The sequence below is a fragment of the Symphalangus syndactylus genome, chromosome 17, assembly GCF_028878055.3.
Source record: "Symphalangus syndactylus isolate Jambi chromosome 17, NHGRI_mSymSyn1-v2.1_pri, whole genome shotgun sequence".
NCBI classification, from domain to species: domain Eukaryota; kingdom Metazoa; phylum Chordata; class Mammalia; order Primates; family Hylobatidae; genus Symphalangus; species Symphalangus syndactylus.
In genome coordinates, this window is record NC_072439.2 from 23,697,319 (window position 1) to 23,717,790 (window position 20,472).

The window sequence follows — 20,472 nt, forward strand, 5'->3', positions numbered from 1 at the left end:
TTTCAAAAAGATGTTGCCAGAAACAACCGTGAAATGACACTTGTGAGGAGGATCTTGCAGGACATCGGAATCCACACTCTAACGTCCACATTAGTCATGGCCAGTGGGCCAAGGCCTCCTGGGGCTAATGGAGTCATTTCAGTGTGACTCCTGCTGGGGTCTCTCCCACCTCACATGAGCCACAGGCTTATCACCCTTCATTCAGCCTCCCCTGTAGCCTCCAGACATGGCAAACAGAAGCTCTGCATGCATTCTGCAAATGGCTTGGGATGGGTAAAATGAGAAACAGGCAGGGGAGCAGGGTGAAAGAGGAGAAGTGTGCTTTCTCCATCACAGGCTGAGCTCTCAAATACTGACTGGGCAAAGCAATGTTTCCAGTGGAAAGGGGCCAGTCTCCCACGGAGACCTGAAGGCAAGGCCCTCAACCTTCTTTAGGAACTGCAACCATTTGAACCTTAAAAGCCCCCATTTTCAGTGCTAAGCACACCAACCCTGACACTCATCACCAGACATACACTCATCTGTTCATTTATTGTACTGTCTTCCTCTCATTATGACACATCTGCCATGGATGGGGGAGGGGGTCTATTTTGTTCAGTGCTCTATTTTGAGTGAGTCAGTGCCTGGCAATTTGTGGGTGCTAAATAATCATTTGCTGACTGTATCAGTGAATAAGATTTCGAACTACCCTGGAACCAAACTGCCTTGCCTGCAAGTAGGACGAGCACTCCTATGGAGGATAAGAATAATGTGAGAAGCTGCTTTAGAGAATTCCCAGCTGATCGCCAACACCAGCTTTACTTTAGCCTTCTGTCATCTTATCTTTGACCAGCAGGGTCACAACTACCCATAGGGGTGAGGAGGAAGTAAAGAAAGGGTGGCAACTAATAACATGTCTGCGGAGTCTGCTGGAAAGCTTACCTTTTAGTTAAGGTTCTACAGACACTGTAATTAACCTGAGAGGTCCACAGATTTCGAAAATCCCTTGGAAGTGCAGGAGAGGGCCGGGCCACATGGCTCGAGCCTGTAATCCCAGCACTTTGAGAGGCTGAGGTGGGCAGATCACCTGAGGTCGGGAGTTCGAGACCAGCCGGGCCAACATGTTGAAATCCTATCCCAACTAAAAATACAAAAATTAGCTGGGCATGGCGGTGCACACCTGTAACCCCAGCTACGCAGGAGGATGAGGCAGGAGAATAGCTTGAACCCAGGAGGCAGAGGTTGCAATGAGCCAAGATGGCGCCACTGCACTCCAGTCTGGGTAACAGAGCAAGACTGTCTCAAAAAAAAAAAAAAAAGGTGCAGGAGAGGTTCTCAAATGAGTGTTGCCCTGCTTGCCTCCAGTGGAAATTCCCAAGAAGAATCAACAAAAGACCTTGAACCATCCTGGCTAACATGGTAGTGAGACCCTGTCTCTACCAAAAATACAAAAAATTAGCCGGGCGTGGTGGCAGGCGCCTATAGTCCCAGCTACTCAGGAGGCTGAAGCAGGAGAATGATGTGAACCCGGAAGGTGGAGCTTGCAGTGAGCTGAGATTGCGCTACTGCACTCCAGCCTGGGAGACGAGAGAGACTCTGTCTCAAAAAAAAAAAAACCAAAAAAAAACAAAAACAAAAACAAAGGACCTTAAGCCAAGTAACCATTAACACAAGTTCTGATGCCCAGGGCCAGGCACAAAGTTATTGGCAGCAAGAACTACACCTAATCGGCCACTCCTAAAGGACCTTTCAAGTTTCTATTCTGCGGAGGAAATATATGATCTGGCCTGGTGTTGAGCAACATTACACATTTCAGGACCCTCCAAATACCAGGATTTACCACCTGGGTGGGGAAAAGGAAAAGAGAAAAATCCTGCATATTTGCAGTACCTGATAAAAGGATTTCCCTTAACAGCTGTAACATACATACATACACACACACACGTGCGCACGCGTGTGCTCTCCCTGTCTCACACTGTAACGTGCAATTTATAAAGAACTGTTATGTGTTACCTTTTACTAAATGGAGTATATGTTTAAGGTAGGGGTCAGAAACCAAAGGCCTACAGAGATAGAGGGCAGGCAGTAGCTGAGGTGAGGCAGGCTGAATAAGATCTACAGGCTGGGGAGTGGTATATCTCCTGCCTGAAAGAGGCACTCGGCTCCTGCCGTGGAGTGCTGGGCAGGAAAACAGCCCTGTGTTCTGGTTTGGTTCCATTACATCTTCATGTTTTTCAGGCAAAGCCAAAAACTACATTTTTACGTTTGAAAAATCCCAATTCTGGAAAATGTGCAAGTCACATAAAGGCTGTGTGAAGCTTCCTGGGAGTGGCCAGTTTATAATCCCTGCGTGCTTTCCACTCCAGACTGTAACTGTCCCTAACGCTAGATCGGGGAGCTTCCTCACCTGGCATAAGCTCAGCTTTCCCCCCACCTCTCTCTGCAGAGGTTGGAGTCAGGACCCTCTTTGTCTGGCCAGTCCACCTGTCCCTTCCTACCTGCCCTCACTACTCAGAGCATCACCAACACATCAATCATAGACCACCTGATGCTTCTCACAAGAAGCCCTGACCCCTGAGTTAACCCTCACTCTCACACGGCGGGGCCTGCTTTGTCCCCATCTCCCCTCCCCCAACTCCCAGGCCCTCTGGTACTCAGGACCGGTTTTGAGCAAATCTTCCAAGTCCTCAATCTCCTCTGAACATTGTTGCCACCCTCTTACCTAATTGGAATCTCCCCCTGAGGGCACACTTCCTGGGGCCCTTCCAAGTGGGGAGGTCTCCTTGCTCCTGGGAGCTGCTTCTGGACTATTCTCCCCCCCCCTCCCCAAAACCCCCAGCTGGGAGACTCCCATTGTTAGAGTAAATCATTCACTACCCCGCCTGGCATGTGATCTGCCAAGCCAGACAACTACTCCTTTCATCCCAACTTTAGCTCCGGGCCTGCCACCTCTCCCGCTGCTCTTATGATCATTCTTGGAGATTTATATATCTAGGTAGATGGTCTTCTGACCTCTAGGTTCCAAGACCTCCAGCTGATCTCATCCCACCCTCGTGCCCCGCTTCCTCTCAGGGTCACACCTAGACCTGTCTCAATAACTGCCACCTCTTCAGAACCTCCCTCTCATGCATCTCACTCAATATCCACTGCATCCTATCTGTCTGGTTCATTCCCTTCAGAACCTCAACTCCAACAATCTGCTGGCCCTACCATCTCGGCCCTCCACCCCCTCATGTCTTCATACAGAATAAATTCCTTGACCAGCCCCCATCCTCCCTCCCTCACACATTCTCTGTTCACTTCTCCCTCACCATCACGCTCATCCGGCAGCACCTGAGCCACTGCATGAAGCTTCAGCAACACGACACTCCCAGTGGATGACTTGCTTCCAGAGAAAACAGAAGCAATCAGGAAGGAGCGAGGAAAAAAAAAATCAAAACTGCCTCCTGCCTCCGATTAAGCTGTTCAAGCTTTCAAACAAACAGAACTTAAGATGAGTGAGGGCATGAGTTCACCCAGTCAGACACTAGTACTTCTGAAAGGTCAGTAGGTCCAGCTGGCAGCAGCAGTCAGGGAGGCCACTCTGAACAGAGAAGGCCTCTGCAGTGAGCAGTGAGACCTGGCTTTGTCAATTACTACTACCGAGTGACCTCGGGCAAGGCACGTAACTTCACCACCGCACCCGGCTGTTTCAAAGGTTAAACGGCACATCCCAGCTCAGAGTAAGCACCAGAGGTAGCAAGAGGCCAGGTAACTGGGAGGTACATCCTAACATAATTACTTCACCTGAAAAAGTCCAGCAGAGCTGCCAAATTCTGGTTCTGATTGCAAGAATGGTCAACGTCTGCATTCCTGACTCCCAGTCACCTACAGCTGAGCCTCTCCCCACCAATTCTTTTTTCCCCTGCCTGGGGCATAGAAAAATTAACCAGTCCCCAGAAGTTACCACAGGTGATGACTTGGTGCACACCTATCCTGCTCTTTTTTTTTTTTTTTTTTTTTTTGAGACGGAGTCTTGCTGTGTCGCCCAGGCTGCTGTGCAGTGGCTTGATCTCAGCTCACTACAGCCTCTGCCTCTGGGCTTCAAACCATTCTCCTGCCTCAGCCTCCCGAGTAGCCGGGACTACAGGCGCGCACCACCATGCCCAGCTAATTTTTGTATTTTTGGTAGAGATGGGGTTTCATCATGTTGCCTAGGGTGGTGTTGAACTCCTGGCCTCCAGTGATCTGCCCGCCTTGGCCTCCCAAAGTTCTGGGATTACAGGCATGAGCCACATTGCCTGGCCTTTTTTTCTTTTTTTTTTTTTGAGATGGGAGTTTCACTCTTGTTGCTCAAGCTGGAATGCAGTGGCGTGATCTTGGCTCACTGCAACATCCGCCTCCCGGGTTCAAGCACCAGTACCTGTCTATAACGCCCTAGGCCATCTGGCTGCAGCCTACCTCTCCCACCTCCCATCCTCCTCCAGTCCTCCCCTCCTTCATGCCAGCGCCAGCCAGGCTGGCTCTGTCTTTTCCCTGAACCCAACCAAGCTTGTTCCAGCTTCAAGGCCTTTGTACTCTATTGCCTGCAACTGGACGCTGGTCCCCCAGGTCTCCGTGTAGCTACCGCCTCCTCCTTCTTCATGTTAGAGCTCAGATGTCACCCTTCTCACGGAGACCTCCCCCGACTACCTGAGCCAAAGCCGCCCCAACATCTTACATCACCCTGTTGGTGTACTTCACCTGGTTCATTTAATTCTCAGTAACTTAATCTCATGGCAAGTGCTTTTTAAACCTTCACTAGCTCTGCCTCTCCCACTCTGTGAATGCAGGAACCCAGCTAGTCTGAGTTAACTGTTATCACCAGCGCCAGTGCCTGACACGTAGCAGGGCCTCAGTAAGTTTTGCTGAATCAATGAATTCTTGCTTTCAAGAGAGCTCTTTTCAAAACCCGCTGGTGCTTGTCTGAAGCAGTTAAGCTTAAAACAACACTTGTTCAAACAGACCTTTCAGGCCACACTTCCTTAAGAGTGTAGAAGTTTAAATCACTTTATTCACCACTGACTTCTAAGGACCAATTCAAAGACCCCAACACCAGCTGCTCAACGCCAACACTCTCTCGCACCTTAGCAGAGCTTCCTCTTCCCCAACGCTTGTTTCCTTTCTTGCTCCCTCCTTCTCGGGCACCTACTTTACTGCAACTCAACTACAAAAACTTCGGGGGGGGCTCTTGTCCAATCTCCAAAGAGGCAGGGGTGAGATGGGCTTCTTCCCTGAGTCTAAAACGGCCACCAGGTCACCCAGTCCAACCCCCACCATCTCACAGGCCTGGCCTCTCCCTGGGCTTTGGCCATGGAACTTTCCACCGCCAGGAGGAGGTTGGTCTTCAATTCGGCTCCTCACCCCGTTCTTGCCACAGGAAGGGGCAGTGCCACGCCTTCTTGGTCAATACCCCTAGACTCTTCCTCCACCCGAAGGAAACTCTCCTAACCGTCGCTCCTCCGCCCGTCTTCGCTCTCGAGGGCTCCCAAACCTAATCTCAAGGCTCAATCCTCCAGGGCTGGTTCCACCACACCCGCTGAACGCCATCAAGTAACCCCGTTTCCTCCCCCGCCAGTTCTCCCTGCTCAGACCCCCGTTGACCCCCGAGCCTCTGCCCCCTGCGCCCCGCCTCCTGCCTCCCCGCCCGGCCCTCACCGTGGATGCTGCGTTCTCGGTCGGCCGCCAGGACCCCAGAGAGGAGCAGCGATCCCAGCAGGGCGAGAATCGCCCGACTCCGCCTCAGCCCGCACAGCTGCGCCATGGCCAGCTCCGCCGAGACGCGCAGGCGACGCCACCAGCCACCAGCCGTTGGGGTCTCGCGATCAGGTGCGGGAAGCCCCTCGCCGCGCACGCGCACTGGAGCGCCTCGCGTTCAGGTGCGGACGCTCGGGGAGGGTACGCCAGGTGCCCAAGCCCCCGGAAGTCGCCTTTCCGGACCTTCGGTGTGGGGACGCCCGGCCTTCTCGGCACGCGATGCCTGGGTCTGCTCCTCACTCGCGCCCTCGCCGCCTGCGACACTCAACGGCCCTCCGCGCGTTCAGAGCCCCGCTACACCTCCCAACGCGCGGAGGTCGCCAGAGCCAATGGCCAACGCCTATTGGAAGCGGCTCCCGAAGGTGGCCGAGCAGACAGGGGGCGGGGCGCACCTAGCTAGGCAGGGCGAGCTGGGCGCAGGCGCAAAGGGCAGGTACCTGCGCGGCCGCTCCCCCGCCCTGGGCGCACCTGGGCCCGCCCCTGGTGCCGGGGAAGAGGCGGGGCTTGTGCGGGCCCCGCCCCCAACAGAACCTGGCGGGGCGGGGCGCCTGCCCGCTGAGCACCTGCCACCCTTCCCTTGGGCTTGGTGACGACATCCGAGGAGGGCCTTCGCTCTTGGACTGGCCTCAGGGTGGGAGGAGGGGGCGGCAGACACGCGTTTCTTGGAAGCCTGTGGTTTTCTGCCCGCCTCGCCGCAGCTTTCCTGTGAATTCCTTCCTGAATTCAAAGTTCACTGGGCTCATGCTCCAGGGCTTAATGCTGGGGACCCAGCGGTGGCCATGCCAGACTGGTCCCTGAGTCACCAAACAGGAACGGCCCAGAGTAGTGATAGCGGAAGTTTAGCACAAAGTGATGAAAGCTGTGATGGGGAAGGCCAAGCTGAGGGATCAGAGGCTGGATCGCTAGAAAACCTGGGCATGATGGGATCCCAGATAGCTTTCCCATCCAGCCTGAGAGAGGGCCAAGGAGGGCTTCCTGGAGGAGGTGATAGGCCCATGCAAAAACAGCCCCGGGCCCTGGCTCCAAGGTTCTCAGGACAGATATGGAGACAAATACTTAGCACAGGCAGCATCAGAATTGAGAGGAAGGAAGCCCCTGGGGAAACCCAGAGAAGACACCTGACCAAGCCTGGGAGTCAAAGAGGGCTTCCTGGAAGAGGAGTTATGTGAACTGACTCTAGAAAGGGGAATGGAGTGGGGCAGGCACACGAGTAGAGGACAGCCAACAAGGTAATCAAAATAAATGCATTATTATTGAAAACACTTTTTTAGATTATTTATTTATTTATTTATTTTTTTGAAATGGAGTTTTTGCTCTTGTTGCCCAGGCTGGAGTACAATGGTGTGATCTTGGCTCACTGCAGCCTTGACCTCCTGGGCTCAAGGGATCCTCCCACCTCAGCCTCCCAAGTAGCTGGGACTACAGATGTAAGCCACCACATCCAGCTAATTTTTAAATTTTTTGTGGAGACAGGGGTCTTGCTGTGTTGCCTAGGCTGGTCTCAAACTCTTGGCTTCAAGGGATCCTCCTGTCTCATCCTTCCAAAAGTGTTGTATTACAGGCCTGAACCACCACACCTGGCCTGAAAACACTTTGACAGTGCTATACAGAAAATTAGGCCGGGCGCGGTGGCTCACGCCTGTAATCCCAGCACTTTGGGAGGCCGAGGCGGGCGGATCACGAGGTCAGGAGATCGAGGCCATCCTGGCTAATGCGGTGAAACCCCGTCTCTACTAAAAATACAAAAACTTAGCCAGGCCTGGTGGCGGGCACCTGTGGTCCCAGCTACTCCGGAGGCTGAGGCAGGAGAATGGCGTGAACCCGGGAGGTGGAGCTTGCAGTGAGCTGAGATTGCGCCACTGCACTCCAGCCTAGGCGACAGAGCGAGACTCCGCCTCAAAAAAAAAAAAAGAAAGAAAGAAAATGAATCGGGGGCTGGGATGGAAAATAACAAGAGATCTTTTGAATGGGGTGGCGGAGGAAGGGCTCTGTGAGGGGTGGCTTTGATAATGAGCTCTGAAGGATGATAAGGGCCAAGGGACAAACATTCCAAGCATCAGGAACCGCAAATGCAGAGGTCTTCAGGCAGGAAAGAGAATAGTGTGTTCAGAAGCAAGGGCCACTCCCACTCTTCAGCCTTCCTCCCAGCATAATAATACATGAAGAGTCAAAGAGTTGTAACTGAGTTATTGAAATGGTGTTTACCATAAACAATGGAAGTCTAACCTTGCAGTGAGGTCATGGGACTCAAGGTGGAGTCTGAATGTGAGGCCAAAGGTCTCCCCCAGCACTTGAATCACCCACTGCCACTCAGGCCCACTAAACCCAGGCTTGAGCATGAAAACAGAGAAGTATGTGCTGAGCTGTCGGGGCTTGGAAGAAGGCATAGGCCTCTTCTTTCTTTATTTTATTTTATTTTATTTTGAGACAGAGTTTCGCTTGTTGCCCAGGCTGGAGTGTAGTGCCGCGATCTCAGCTCACTGCAACCTCCACCTCCCGGGTTCAAGCGATTCTCCTGCCTCAGCCTCCTGAGTAGCTGGGATTACAGGCACCCACCACCACGCCCAGCTAATTTTTGTATTTTTTGTAGAGATGGAGTTTCACCATGTTAGCCAGGCTGGTCTCGAACTTCTGACCTCATGATCCACCCACCTTGACCTCCCAAAGTGTTGGGATTACAGGGGTGAGCCACGGCATCTGTCCAGTTTTGAACTTTAAACACAAAAACTCAAAAGGAGGGCCAGGCGCAGTGGCTCATGCCTGTAATCCCAGCACTTTGGGAGGCCAAGGCGGGCTGATCACGAGTTCAGCGGATCGAGACCATCCTGGCTAACACAGTGAAAACCCGTCTCTACTAAAAAAAAATAAAAAAGATTAGCCAGATGTGGTGGCGGGAGCATGTAGTCCCAGCTACTCGGGAGGCTGAGGCAGGAGAATCGCTTGAACCCGGGAGGCGGAGTTTGCAGTGAGCCAATATTGTGCCACTGCACTCCAGCCTGAGCAACAACACGAGACTCGTTCTCAAAAAAAAAAAAAAAAAAAAAAGGGGGCCAGGCGCGGTGGCTCATGCCTGTAATCCCAGCACTTTGGGAGGCCGAGGTGGGTGGATCACGAAGTCAGGAGTTCGAGACCAGCCTGGCCAACATAGTGAAACCCTGTCTCTACTAAAAATACAAAAATTAGCCGGGCGTGGTAGCGCGCGCACCTGTAGTCCCAGCCCCTCAGGAGGCTGAGGCAGGAGAATCGCTTGATCCCGGGAGGTGGAGGCTGCAGCAAGCTGAGATCGCCCCACTGCACACCAGCCCAGGCGACAGTGTGAGACTTAGTCTCAAAAAAAAAAAAAAAAAAAGAAGGAAAAGAAAAAAAAAGGGCTGGGCGCGATGGTTTATGCCTGTAATCCCATGTAATCCCAGCACTTTGGGAGGCCAAGGCAGGCGGATCACGAGGTCAGCAGATGGAGACCATCTGGGCTAACACCCATGCGGGCTAACACGGTGAAACCCAGTCTCTACTAAAAAAAAAATACAAAAGATTAGCCGGGCGTGGGCCGGGTGCGGTGGCTCACGCCTGTAATCCCAGCACTTTGAGAGCCTGAGGCGGGTGGATCACGAGGTCAGGAGGTCAAGACCATCCTGTAAGATGGTGAAACCCCGTCTCTACTAAAAATACAAAAAAAATTAGCCGGGTGTGGTGGCAGGTTCCTGTAGTCCCAGCTACTCGGGAGGCTGAGGCAGGAGAATAGCTTGAACCCGGGAGGCGGAGGTTGCAGTGAGCCGAGACTGCGCCACTGCCCTCCAGCCTAGGTGACAGAGCAAGACTCTGTCTTAAAAAAAAAAACCAAAACTTGACAGTAGGCCAGGCATGGTGGCTCACCCCTGTAATCCCAGCACTTTGGGAGGCCGAGGCGGGTGGATCACCTGAGGTCGGGAGTTCAAGACCAGCCTGACCAACATGGAGAAATCCTGTCTCTATTAAAAATACAAAATTAGTCTGGCGTGGTGGCGGATGCCTGTAATCCACGCTACTCAGGAGGCTGAGGCAGGAGAATCGCTTGAACCTGGGAGGTGGAGGTTGCAGTGAGCTGAGATAGCGCCATTGTACTCCAGCTTGGGCAACAAGAGCAAAACTCCGTCTCAAAAAATGAAACAAAAACAAAACAAAACAAAAAACTTGACAGTAATTGCATCAATTGTTTTTTTTCCCCTTTTTTATATTGCATCAATTGTTTAGAAAGCAGACCACCAGAAGGTTTTTGTTGCTGTTTCTTCTCTGGGGAGGACTATTTTATCATTGACACTGTTTAGAAATGTCAGTGCAAAGTAAAATAAAAATTAGACCAACTTTTGGTCAGTTTTTTTTTTTTTTTGAAATGGAGTCTCAACTCTGTTTGTTGCCCAGGCTGCAGTGCAATGGCACGATCTTGGCTCACCGCAACCTCCACCTCCCGCGTTCAAGCGATTCTCCTGCCTCAGTCTCCCAAGTAGCTGGGATTACAGGCGTGTACCACCACACCCGGCTAATTTTTGTATTTTTATGGAGACGGGGTTTCACCATGTTGGCCAGGTTGATCTCGAACTCCTGACCTCAGGTGATCTGCCCACCTTGGCCTCTCAAAGTGCTGGGATTACAGGTGTGAGCCACCGCGCCCAGCCAGCTTTTTATTTTTAAATTCTCTACAGACAGTGCACCCTCTTTTTGCTTGTACCCAAAGTGGACCAGTCCTGTCCCACTGCCTTTAGTATGCTACTAGTTGGGAAACAGACAATATTTTTTTTTCTGTCACTGCACAGAACAGAAAATATGACATTTTTCTTTTTGAGACAGGGTCTCACTCCATCACCCAGGCTGGAGTGCAGTGGTGCAATCACAGTTCACTGCGTCCTCCATCTCCTGGGCTCAAGTGATTCTCCCAACTCAGCCTCCAGAGTAACTGGGACTACAAGCACGTACCATTGCTCCCGGCTTTTTTTTTTTTTTTTTTGTAGAGACAGGGTCTCACTATGTTGCCCAAGCTGATCTTTGCTGTAATTGCTCCTCCTGCCTCAGCCTCCTATAGTGCTGAGATTACAGGCGTGAGCCACCATGCCTGGCATGGACAATATATTAAATGAGTACATTATATATAATGTTAGAGGCCAGGCACGGTGGCTGATGCCTGTAATTCCAGCACTTTGGGAGGCCAAGACGGGCAGATCATCTGAGGTCAGGAGTTCGAGACCAGCCTGACCAACATGGTAAAACCCCATCTCTACTGAAAATATAAAAAGTAAGCAGACACAGTGGTGTACAACTGTAGTCCCAGCTACTCAGGAGGCTGAAGCAGGGGACTCTCTTGAACCCGGGAGGCAGAGGTTGCAGTGAGCCGAGATCACAATACTGTACTCCAGCCTGGGGCAACAGAGCAAGACTCCATCTCAAAAAAAGAATATATATATATATATCTCAAATGTTAGAAAGTGGTAAGTGTTATGTATCAAACAGAGCTGGGTGAGGGGCACGAGAGTTGCAGTGTGAAATATCGTGGCCAGGGAAGACCTCACTGAACAGTGACATTGGAGGGAGGTGAAGGAGTGAGCCCTGCTGATATTCTAGGGAAGAACCTTCCTGGCAGAGGGAACTGCGAGTGAAAGGTGCTGAAATGGGACTGTCCCTAGCAGAGCTGGGACTGCTAAACCAAGGAGTTTGGCCTTTAGACTGAAGGCCATGGGGAGCTATGGATAGTTGTTTTTTTTTTTTTTTTTTTTTTGAGACGGAGTCTCGCTCTGTCACCCAGGCTGGAGTGCAGTGGCGTGATCTCGGCTCACTGCAAGCTCCGCCTCCCGGGTTCACGCCATTCTCCTGCCTCAGCCTCTCCGAGTAGCTGGGACTACAAGCGCCCGCCACCACGCCCGGCTAATTTTTTGTATTTTTAGTAGAGACAGGGTTTCACCGTGGTCTCGATCTCCTGACCTCGTTATCCGCCCGCCTCAGCCTCCCAAAGTGCTGGGATTACAAGCGTGAGCCACCGCGCCTGGCCGATAGTTGTTTTTTATTTTTGTTTTTTTAGAGATGGGGTCTTGCTCTGTCGCCCAGGCTGGAGTGTGATGGCGCGATCTCAGCTCACTGCAGCCTCCGCCTCCCAGGTTCAAGCAATTCTCCCACCTCAGCCTCCCGAGTAGCTGGGATTACAGGGGTGCCCCACCATGCTTGGCTAATTTTTTTGCATTTTTAGTAGAGACAGGGGTTCGCCATGTTGGTCAGGCTGGTCTCAAACTCCTGACCTCAGATGATCCACTCACCTCAGCCTCCCAAAGTGCTGGGATTACAGACATGAGCCATGGCACCTGGCCTGTTTTTAATTTTGAAATAAAACAGGTTTATTGATGCCGGGCAGGGTGGCTCACGCCTGTAATCCCAGCACTTTGGGAGGCCGAGGCGGGTGGATTACCTGAGGTCAGGAGTTCAAGAACAGCCCCTGGTGAAACCCCGTCTCTATTAAAAATACAAAAATTAGCCAGGCGTGGTGGCACACCCCTGTAATCCCAGCTACTCGGCAGGCTGAAGCAGGAGAATTGCTTGAGCGGGGAGGCAGAGGTTGCAGTGAGCTGAGATCGTGCCACTGTACTCCAGCCTGGCAGACAGAGTGAGACTCTGCCCCAAAACAAAAACAAAAAAACAGCCTTATTGAGATATAACTCACATACCATACAACTCACCCTTATTTATTTATTTATTTATTTAGAGATGGAGTTTCACTCTTGTTGCCCAGGATGGAGTGTGATGGTGCGATCTCAGCTCACTGCAACATGCCCTTCCCAGGTTCAAGCGATTCTCCTGCCTCAGCCTCCTGAGTAGCTGGGATTACAGGCATGTGCCCCCATGCCCAGCTAATTTTTGTATTTTTAGTGGAGACGGGGTTTCACCATGTTGGCCAGGCTGGTCTCTAACTCTTGACCTCCGGTGATCCACCCGCCTTGCCTTCCCAAAGTGCTGGGATTACAGGCGTGAGTCACCGTGCCTGGCCCAACTCACTTTTTAAAGTATACGGTTCGGCCAGGTGTGGTGGCTCATCCCAGCACCTTATGAGTGACATGATTGCAATTTTTTTTCTCCCATTCTATGGGTTGTCTCTTCACTTTCTTGATGATGTTCTTTGAAACTCAAAAGTTTTACATTATGGCTGGTTGGTGGGGTGAGGTGGCTCATGCCTATAATCCCAGCATCTTGGGAGGCCAAGGTGGGAGGATCACTTGAGCCCAGGAATTAGAGAACAGCCTAGGCAACACAGGGAGACCATGTCTCTACAATTTTTTTTTTTTTTTTTTTTTTGAGATGGAGTCTTGCTCTGTCACCCAGGCTGGAGTGCAGTGGTGCGATCTTGGCTCACCACAACCTCTGCCTCCTGGGTTCAAGCAATTTTCCTGCCTCAGCGTCCCCAGTAGCTGCAATTACAGGTGCACACCACCACGCCTGGCTAACTTTTTTTTTTTTTTTTGTATTTTTAGTAGAGATGGGGTTTCACCATGTTGACCTGGCTGGTCTCGAATTCCAGACCTCATGATCTGCCCACCTTGGCCTCTCAAAGTGCTGGGATTACAGGCATGAGCCACTGTGCCTGGCCTTTTTAAAAAAAAATTATTTATTATTATTTTATTTATTTATTTATTTTGAGAGAGAGTCTTGCTCTTGTTGCCCAGGCTAGAGTGCAATGGCGCTATCTTGGCTCACCGCAACCTCCGCCTCCCGGGTTCAAGCGATTCTCCTGCCTCAGCCTCCTGAGTAGCTGGGATTACAGGCATGTGCCACCATGCCCAGCTAATTTTTGTATTTTTAGTAGAGACAGGGTTTCACCATGTTGGCCAGGCTGGTCTTGAACTCCTGACCTCGTGATCCACCCGCCTTGGCCTCCCAAAGTTCTGGGATTACAGGCGTGAGCCACTGCACCCAGCCACATTTAAATTTTAAAGTATAATTCTTGCTGCTTATAATTAGAAGTGGGAAGACTGTTTTGAAGTAAGGGACTTCCCTGGCCACCCTCGCTAAAGTTGCAACCCTACCCTCACTCCATTTCTCCTTTTCTGCTTTATATTTCTACAAAGCACTTATATGATAATAAGCTGTATAATACCGTACTTACTGTGTTTCTCGTGTGTCCCGGCTACAACTGTCAAATGCGTGGGACTGGGCTTGTTTTGTTCCCTGCTCTATCCCTGGAGGGTAAAGCAGTGTCTGGTATAGCGTGGATACTTAATAGATATTCGTTGAATGGGGCCAGGGGCGGTGGTTCACGCCTGTAATCCCAGCACTTTGGGAGGCGGAGGCAGGCAGATCACTAGAGGTCAGGAGTTCGAGACCAGCCTGGGCAACATGGCGAAACCCCGTCTCTACTAAAAATACAAAAATTAGCCGGGTGTTGTGGTGCATCCCTGTAATCCCAGCTACTTCAGAGGCTGAGGCAGGAGAATCGCTTGAACCTGGGAGGCGGACGTTGCGGTGAGCCGAGATCGCGCCATTGCACTCCAGCCTGGGCGACAGAGAGACACCGACTCAAAAAAAAATTAGTTGAACGGAATGAGTGAACAAACAAATGGGGCCAGGCGCGGTGGCTCACGCTTGTAATCCCAGCACTTTGGGAGGCCGAGGCGGGCGGATCACGAGGTCAGGAGATCGAGACCACGGTGAAACCCCGTCTCTACTAAAAATACAAAAAATTAGCCGGGCGTGGTGGCGGGCGCCTGTAGTCCCAGCTACTCGGAGAGGCTGAGGCAGGAGAATGGCGTGAACCCAGGAGGCGGAGCTTGCAGTGAGCCGAGATCGTGCCACTGCATCCAGCCCGGGCGACAGAGCGAGACTCCATCTCAAAAAAAAAAAAAACAAAAAAAAAAAACAAACAAAAAAACACAAATGAATGGATGAGTGAATGAATGAACGAAGGAACAAGTGACCGCTCGACCTCCTACAGCGACGGCGGCGCAGGCGCTCCCGCACCACCCCCCCGCCACCGCCAGAGGGCGCAGACAGGCCGGGTCCCGTGTGTCTGTCCTGGGCCCCCGCCCCACGGGATCCCGGCCCGGGAGCCCCCAATGCAGGGACCCGCCCGGGGCTCTGGGTCCCCGCGCATACCTGAACCCCGAGCGACTGCGTGCCTCAAGCCGACGCAGCGGCCTACTCTCGCACTGCAGATGGGGAAACTGAGGCCGGGGTGGCCGGGGCGGGGCAGACCTCCCGACGAGCCCGAGCCCCCGCCCCCAGCTAGCCCCGCCCCGGCCCGTAAGAAGCACCCGGGGCCCGAGGCGAAGGCGCACAGCGCCGGGCCAGGCTGGGTCCAGCAGCGCGATGGCAGCTCAGCGGCTGGGCAAGCGCGTGCTGAGCAAGCTGCAGTCTCCATCGCGGGCCCGCGGGCCAGGAGGCAGTCCCGGGGGGCTGCAGAAGCGGCACGCGCGCGTTACCGTCAAGTATGACCGGCGGGAGCTGCAGCGGCGGCTGGACGTGGAGAAGTGGATCGACGGGCGCCTAGAGGAGCTGTACCGCGGCATGGTGAGCCCAGGGAGGGCTCGGGGGTGGTCGGGGACAGATAGAGCCCGGGCGCGGAGACCCCAGCCCTTGGGGTCTCGGTGCACACTCGCTGGTGCACGGCCAGCCTGGTCTGCACAAGAGGATGAGGGTCCCAGGGCCGAGCACTCACTGGCCTGACCGTCCGTGCCCTATGGCATCGTGCTTGTGGACACACCGAGAGCGACACACAAACACCTGGGTCTCCAGAGATACGTCCAAACGCCTGGGGAGGGCCAGGGGTTTAGCATATGAGGAGGGAGGAAGCTAAGTTGAGCTGAAATCGCCACGTCTGGAGAAAGAGTGGGGGAAGGGGGGTGTCATAAAGCCAAACATAGACATGGTGACAGGGGAGATACAGCCACACAGAGACCCACGGCAAAGGAAGCAAAAGCAGACACAGATGTGCACAGTGAAGGAAGCTATAGCTACTCAAGGACACAGCCCAGAAGTAACAGCCATGTACAAACCCACAAAGACACAAGCGGGGGCGGGTGGGGGGGTCACCTACAGTTCAACATATGCTACAGCCACAGCCACCCGCAGACACAGCGGCGTGGGCCACAGCCGTAGGCAGACACAGCACAACCCCACTGGAACACAAAATGACTCAAGTTATGGCCCTTCCTTATCTCCTAAAGAAAAAACTATGACCACCTTCAAGCACAAGCGCTGATCCACAGCCACTCAAAGACATAAAACAACAGAAATTGGCCCAGCACAGTGGCTCACGCGCTTTGTGAGGCCGGGGCAGGAGGATTGCTTGATGTCAGGAGTTCAAGACCAGCCTGGGCAACATGGGGAAAACCTGTCTCTACCAGAAATCTTAAAACTTAGCTGGGCGTGGTGGCATGCACGCACTTGTAATCTCAGCTCCTCAGGAGGCTGAGGTGGGAGGATTGCTTGAGCCTGGGAGGCCAAGGTTGCAGTGAGCCAAGATTGCGCCACTGCACTCCAGCCTGGGCAACAGAGCGAGACCGTGTCTCAAAAACAAACAAAACCCAACAGAATTTATAACTACACCCAGACATAAAACTGTGTAAGTGCCGGGCGCGGTGGCTCACGCCTGTAATCCCTGCACTTTGAGAGGCCAAGGCGGGCGGATCACCTGAGGTCAGGAGTTTGAGACCAGCCTGACCAACATGGAGAAACCCCGTCTCTACTAAAAAATACAAAATTAGCCGGGTGTGGTGGCGCATGCCTGTAATCCCAGCTACTCGGGAGGCTGAGGCAGGAGAATCACTTGAACCCGGGAGGCAGAGGTTGCGGTGAGCCGAGATCCCGCCATTGCCCTCCAGCCTGGGCAACAAGAGCGAAACTCCATCTCAAAACAAACAAACAAACAAACAAACAAACAAACAAACAAACAAACTGTAAGCTATAGGAACAGGTGGACATCCAACCGCAGAACCCACTGCTGCTCACAGGCACACAAGAGCCTAAGCCACAGCTACATGTATTGACAGACACAGGTATTTCATCACTTGAGTTTCTGCTTGAAGTCACACTTTCAGTGACTTCTTTTTTCTTTTCCTTAGAGGTGGGGCCTCACTGGCTGAGCACGGTGGCTCACGCCTGTAATCCCAGAACTTTAGGAGGCCGAGGTGGGCAGATCACTTGAGGTCAGGAGTTTGAGACTAGCCTGGCCAACATGGTGAAACCCCGTCTCTACTAAAATTACAAAAATTAGCCGGGCATGGTGGCAGGCACCTGTAATCCCAGCTACTTGGGAGGCTGAGGCAGGAGAATCACTTGAACCGGGGAGGCGGAGGTTGCAGTGAGCCACGATCACATCATTGCACTCCACCCTGGGTGACAGAAGGAGACTCTCTCTCAAAAAAAAAAAAAAAGAAAGAAAGAAAGAAAAAAGAAAAAGAGACTGGGCCTCGCTATGTTGCCCAGGCTGATCTTGAACTCCTAGGCTCAAGCAATTCTCTCTTGTTGGCCTCCCAAAATGTCAGGATTGCAGGCGTGAGCCACTGCGCCTGGTCTTCTGTGACTTCTGTATGCTACAGTGTACACAGGACCTATGAGTCCTCCTCTTCATGGTGCGACAATGGTGGAAGGCACAGCCCTTCTCCCACAGTGACATGCAGTCCCTCTGTTCTCAGACTCACACCTGGGCCCATACGGGTGAACCAATCTGGTTGCTAGTGGCAGGTGGCATCTATGAGGCCATTTTTGGGTGGTGGGCCCCACATGCTGATGTGTCCCACACCCAAGCCAGAGCCACACACCTCACACCTGCAGGACCACAGGCCACTATACGAAGCCACTGCACGATGCCTGGTCCCTCTGCAGCTCAGCCAGCCCCAGGCCCTTGGCATCAGGCTGTGGCCCTGGCAGAGACTCGCATACCTGTGTCCTTGCTGAAGCCCCTTCACCACACATGAACCAGGACCATCCAGCCCTGAAGCCCCAGGCCTGAAGCCAACAGCCGGACTTTGGGTTGGGGAGGAAAGGATTCATAACCCCAAGGCTCTCTTGCTCCCTCGACAGCTGGGGACAGCTGGGTCCTGTTCCCAGCAGGGGTACTGAGCCAGCCTGTGCTTGGGCCACTGCCTGTAGAGGCCATACTCAGTGCCCCGCTCTTAGCAGCTGAGTTGAGCCATGACTCATCCCACCCACCCACCTCGAGGGGCCTCGGTGGCCCTCCCTCCGGTCTCACCAGGCTGCATTTTGGCCCCCTGGGGGCTGGCCCAAGCTGTCCCCTCCCTTCCTGTCCCCTGGGGGAAGGGGCCGCCCCAGCTGGCTGCTGGCTGCCAGCCTCTCCTCCCCCGCACCTAGTGCTAAGACTTTTCCTTGAAAGGGCAGAAGCCAGCCCCTCTCCCGAATCCCAGAATCTGACATTCCAGGACTCCACTAGGCCTGTTTTCCTCTGTGGGAACTAGAGCCAAGGCGAGAGACCCGTGCCAGCCCCGAGGCTGCCGGGGCCCATGGGTCCAGGCATCGGGCTGGTACAGGGCCCCGGGGCTCTCTCAGCCCATCTGTCACCCCCACCCCCAACACCCAGATGTCCCGCCTTGGCAGTGCTGTCCCTGACTGCCACATTAATGCTCCAGAACCCGCCAGCTGGGCCCTGGGGCCGGTGGGGCTCCTGCAGAGCCCTGGACAAAGGCGAGGGAGGGAGGGAAGGGGATCCTAAGCACCCCTGCCTCCCTGGCCCTAGGAGGCAGACATGCCCGATGAGATCAACATTGACGAATTGTTGGAGTTAGAGAGTGAAGAGGAGAGAAGCCGGAAAATCCAGGTAGGTGGGGGGGAAGTGTCCCCCAGCCCCCTACTTTGCACCTCCCTAAAAATAATAGCAATAGTTCACATGTTTCCTGAGCGCTCACTAGCTGCCGGGCACTGGTGTGATGGCTTTACACGTATTCACTCACTTAACCCTCACAAAACCCTCCGAAGCAGGCGCTAGTGTGAGCTCCATTTTCCCCATGAGGAAAATGAGGCCCAGAGAGGTTGAATCCCTTGCCCAGCGTCACACAGCTCAGAAGGAGCAGAGCTGGACGTCGAACCCAGGCAGTTTGGCAGCCATGTCCTTGCTTATGGCTTATGCCTTTTTAGAGGAGGGAAGTGCTGTGTGACCCTCTCACCCTCTCTGGATCTAGTGACTCACCCCTGCCCTGAGTCTATCCACATGCACCTTGTGCTCTGTTCCTCTCTTAAAGCTTGGTGGGCAGTCCACCCTGGAGTCTGACTTCCATTTGTCTTGCTGCTGGGGAAGGAAAGGGGCTGGAGAGGAGTAGGTGTTAGTCATTTACTGTTTTGTTTTTTTTGTTTTTTGTTTTTCTTTGGTTGGGGGTTTTAGGGACTCCTGAAGTCGTGTGGGAAACCCGTGGAAGTGAGTTTTCTCTCCCTCATTCTCTCCCTGTTCGGGCCCCAAGTACTCTGATGGGGGAGGGGGAAGAAGCTGGCAGAAGGGTCTCTGGGGAACACTACCCAGCCCCCCCACCTCCGGCCCTGACCTGCCCTCCCCAGCTCCTTCTGGTCTCCAGGGGTGTCTTTTGTCCTTCTTGTCTCTCTCCCTCTCTCCCGCATCTGCTGAGGGGGCTCCATTCTGTCCTCCCCCATCTGCCCTGTTTCTGCCTCTCCTGTGCCTGCCCTTTGGCCACCAGCCTTTGGGCTCAGTCTCCCTCTGTCCTCCCCTGTCACTGCCTCCGCCACCCGGACTCCCTTCCCCACCTCTGGGGGCCCTCCCTCCTCCCAGACCCTGAAGCTGAGCGGCCCAACCCCTCCCACTTCCTTCCCTGCTTTAAAAGGGAAAACTATTCATGTTTCTCCAACTAGCTCTAGGGACAAACGTCATTGCGTTTCTGTTCGCCCTGGATCTATCTCTGGGGACCTGTCTCCACATGTCTCTGTTTCTTTCTCTGTCCTTATGTCTCTGTCTGTCTCTATCTCTACATGTCTATCTGTTTCTCCCCCTCCCCCACTTCGTGTCTGTCTCCTTGGATCTCTCTCTCTCTTCCTAGCTCTTTCTTTCCATCCCTCCCATTGCTCTTTCCCCATCTCTGTCTTTCTCCCGTCTCACTTTTCTCTCTATGTCTATAGCCTCCGCCCCTAACTCCCCCAACCCCACAATCAGAGAACAGGAGGAGGCACCCAGGTCAGGGACTGGGCTGGACAGGAGCAGGGGGTGCCCCCGCGCTGTTCCCATGTTCTCAGCTCCCCCGCCCTGTCTCAGGACTTCATCCAGGAGCTGCTGGCAAAGCTTCAAGGCCTCCACAGGCAGCCCGGCCTCCGCCAGCCCAGCCCCTCCCACGACGGCAGCCTCAGCCCCCTCCAGGACCGGGCCCGGACTGGTCACCCCTGACCCTCTCGCACTCTCCTGCCCCGCTGGACGCCGCCCGGCTTGTGTATAAGTTGTATTTAATGGTTCTGTAACAATAACACTGTGTGGCTGTTTTTCCTCCCCCCGGGTTACCATGGACTTCCCCTAGCTCCCCCCATAACCTCCCTCTCTCCTCCTGTGGCCTCTGCTCATGTCCCTGTCCCAGCGCTGCAGCTGGGCCTGCCAGATGGAGAATCACTCCTCCTGGGCTAGAGAGCATGAGAACGGGCCCTGCTGAGCCCATGCCCTTGGGACTTATATCCTAGACCTCGCCTTCCCTTGAATTCCCCACCCCACCCCCATCCCCAGTCCCAGCAAGCAGGGCCCCTATATTCGGGCTCCTGCAGGAATCT

The 20,472-nt window shown here is 53.5% G+C and overlaps 2 protein-coding genes across 4 annotated transcripts in view; one reads left to right on the forward strand and one right to left on the reverse strand.

The window, feature by feature from the left end:
• SPINT2 (serine peptidase inhibitor, Kunitz type 2) overlaps positions 1–7,483 on the reverse strand; it is a 28,883-nt gene extending 21,400 nt beyond the window's left edge. Inside the window, exon 1 of one of the 2 annotated variants that reach the window (XM_055248112.2) lies at positions 5,656–7,483. In XM_055248112.2, the coding sequence (XP_055104087.1) occupies positions 5,656–5,761 (106 nt within the window). In that variant the 5' untranslated portion in view covers positions 5,762–7,483. The remainder of the gene's footprint in view (positions 1–5,655) is intronic. The other variant, XM_055248114.2, reaches the window with a different exon arrangement.
• A 7,337-nt stretch (positions 7,484–14,820) lies between these two features.
• PPP1R14A (protein phosphatase 1 regulatory inhibitor subunit 14A) lies at positions 14,821–20,178 on the forward strand. Of its 2 annotated transcripts, XM_055248115.2 has the most exons (4): positions 14,821–15,270; positions 18,455–18,535; positions 19,097–19,129; positions 19,973–20,178. In XM_055248115.2, exons 1-4 carry the CDS (start codon positions 15,070–15,072, stop codon positions 20,099–20,101), a joined length of 444 nt encoding a protein of 147 aa, XP_055104090.1. In that variant the 5' UTR covers positions 14,821–15,069; the 3' UTR covers positions 20,102–20,178. The 2 variants fall into 2 exon arrangements, with proteins under 2 accessions (XP_055104090.1, XP_055104091.1); XM_055248116.2 differs by lacking the exon at positions 18,455–18,535 and having other exon boundaries at positions 14,980–15,270.
• The last annotated feature ends 294 nt before the right edge of the window (positions 20,179–20,472 follow it).

Bases quoted from the DNA above. Each gene is read 5' to 3' on its own strand.
- PPP1R14A (XM_055248115.2), top strand. From the start codon at position 15,070: ATGGCAGCTCAGCGGCTGGGCAAGCGCGTGCTGAGCAAGCTGCAGTCT. The intron at 18,536-19,096 runs GTAGGTGGGGGG...TGGGGGTTTTAG, and splicing joins AGAGAAGCCGGAAAATCCAG to GGACTCCTGAAGTCGTGTGG. The intron at 19,130-19,972 runs GTGAGTTTTCTC...GCCCTGTCTCAG, and splicing joins CGTGTGGGAAACCCGTGGAA to GACTTCATCCAGGAGCTGCT.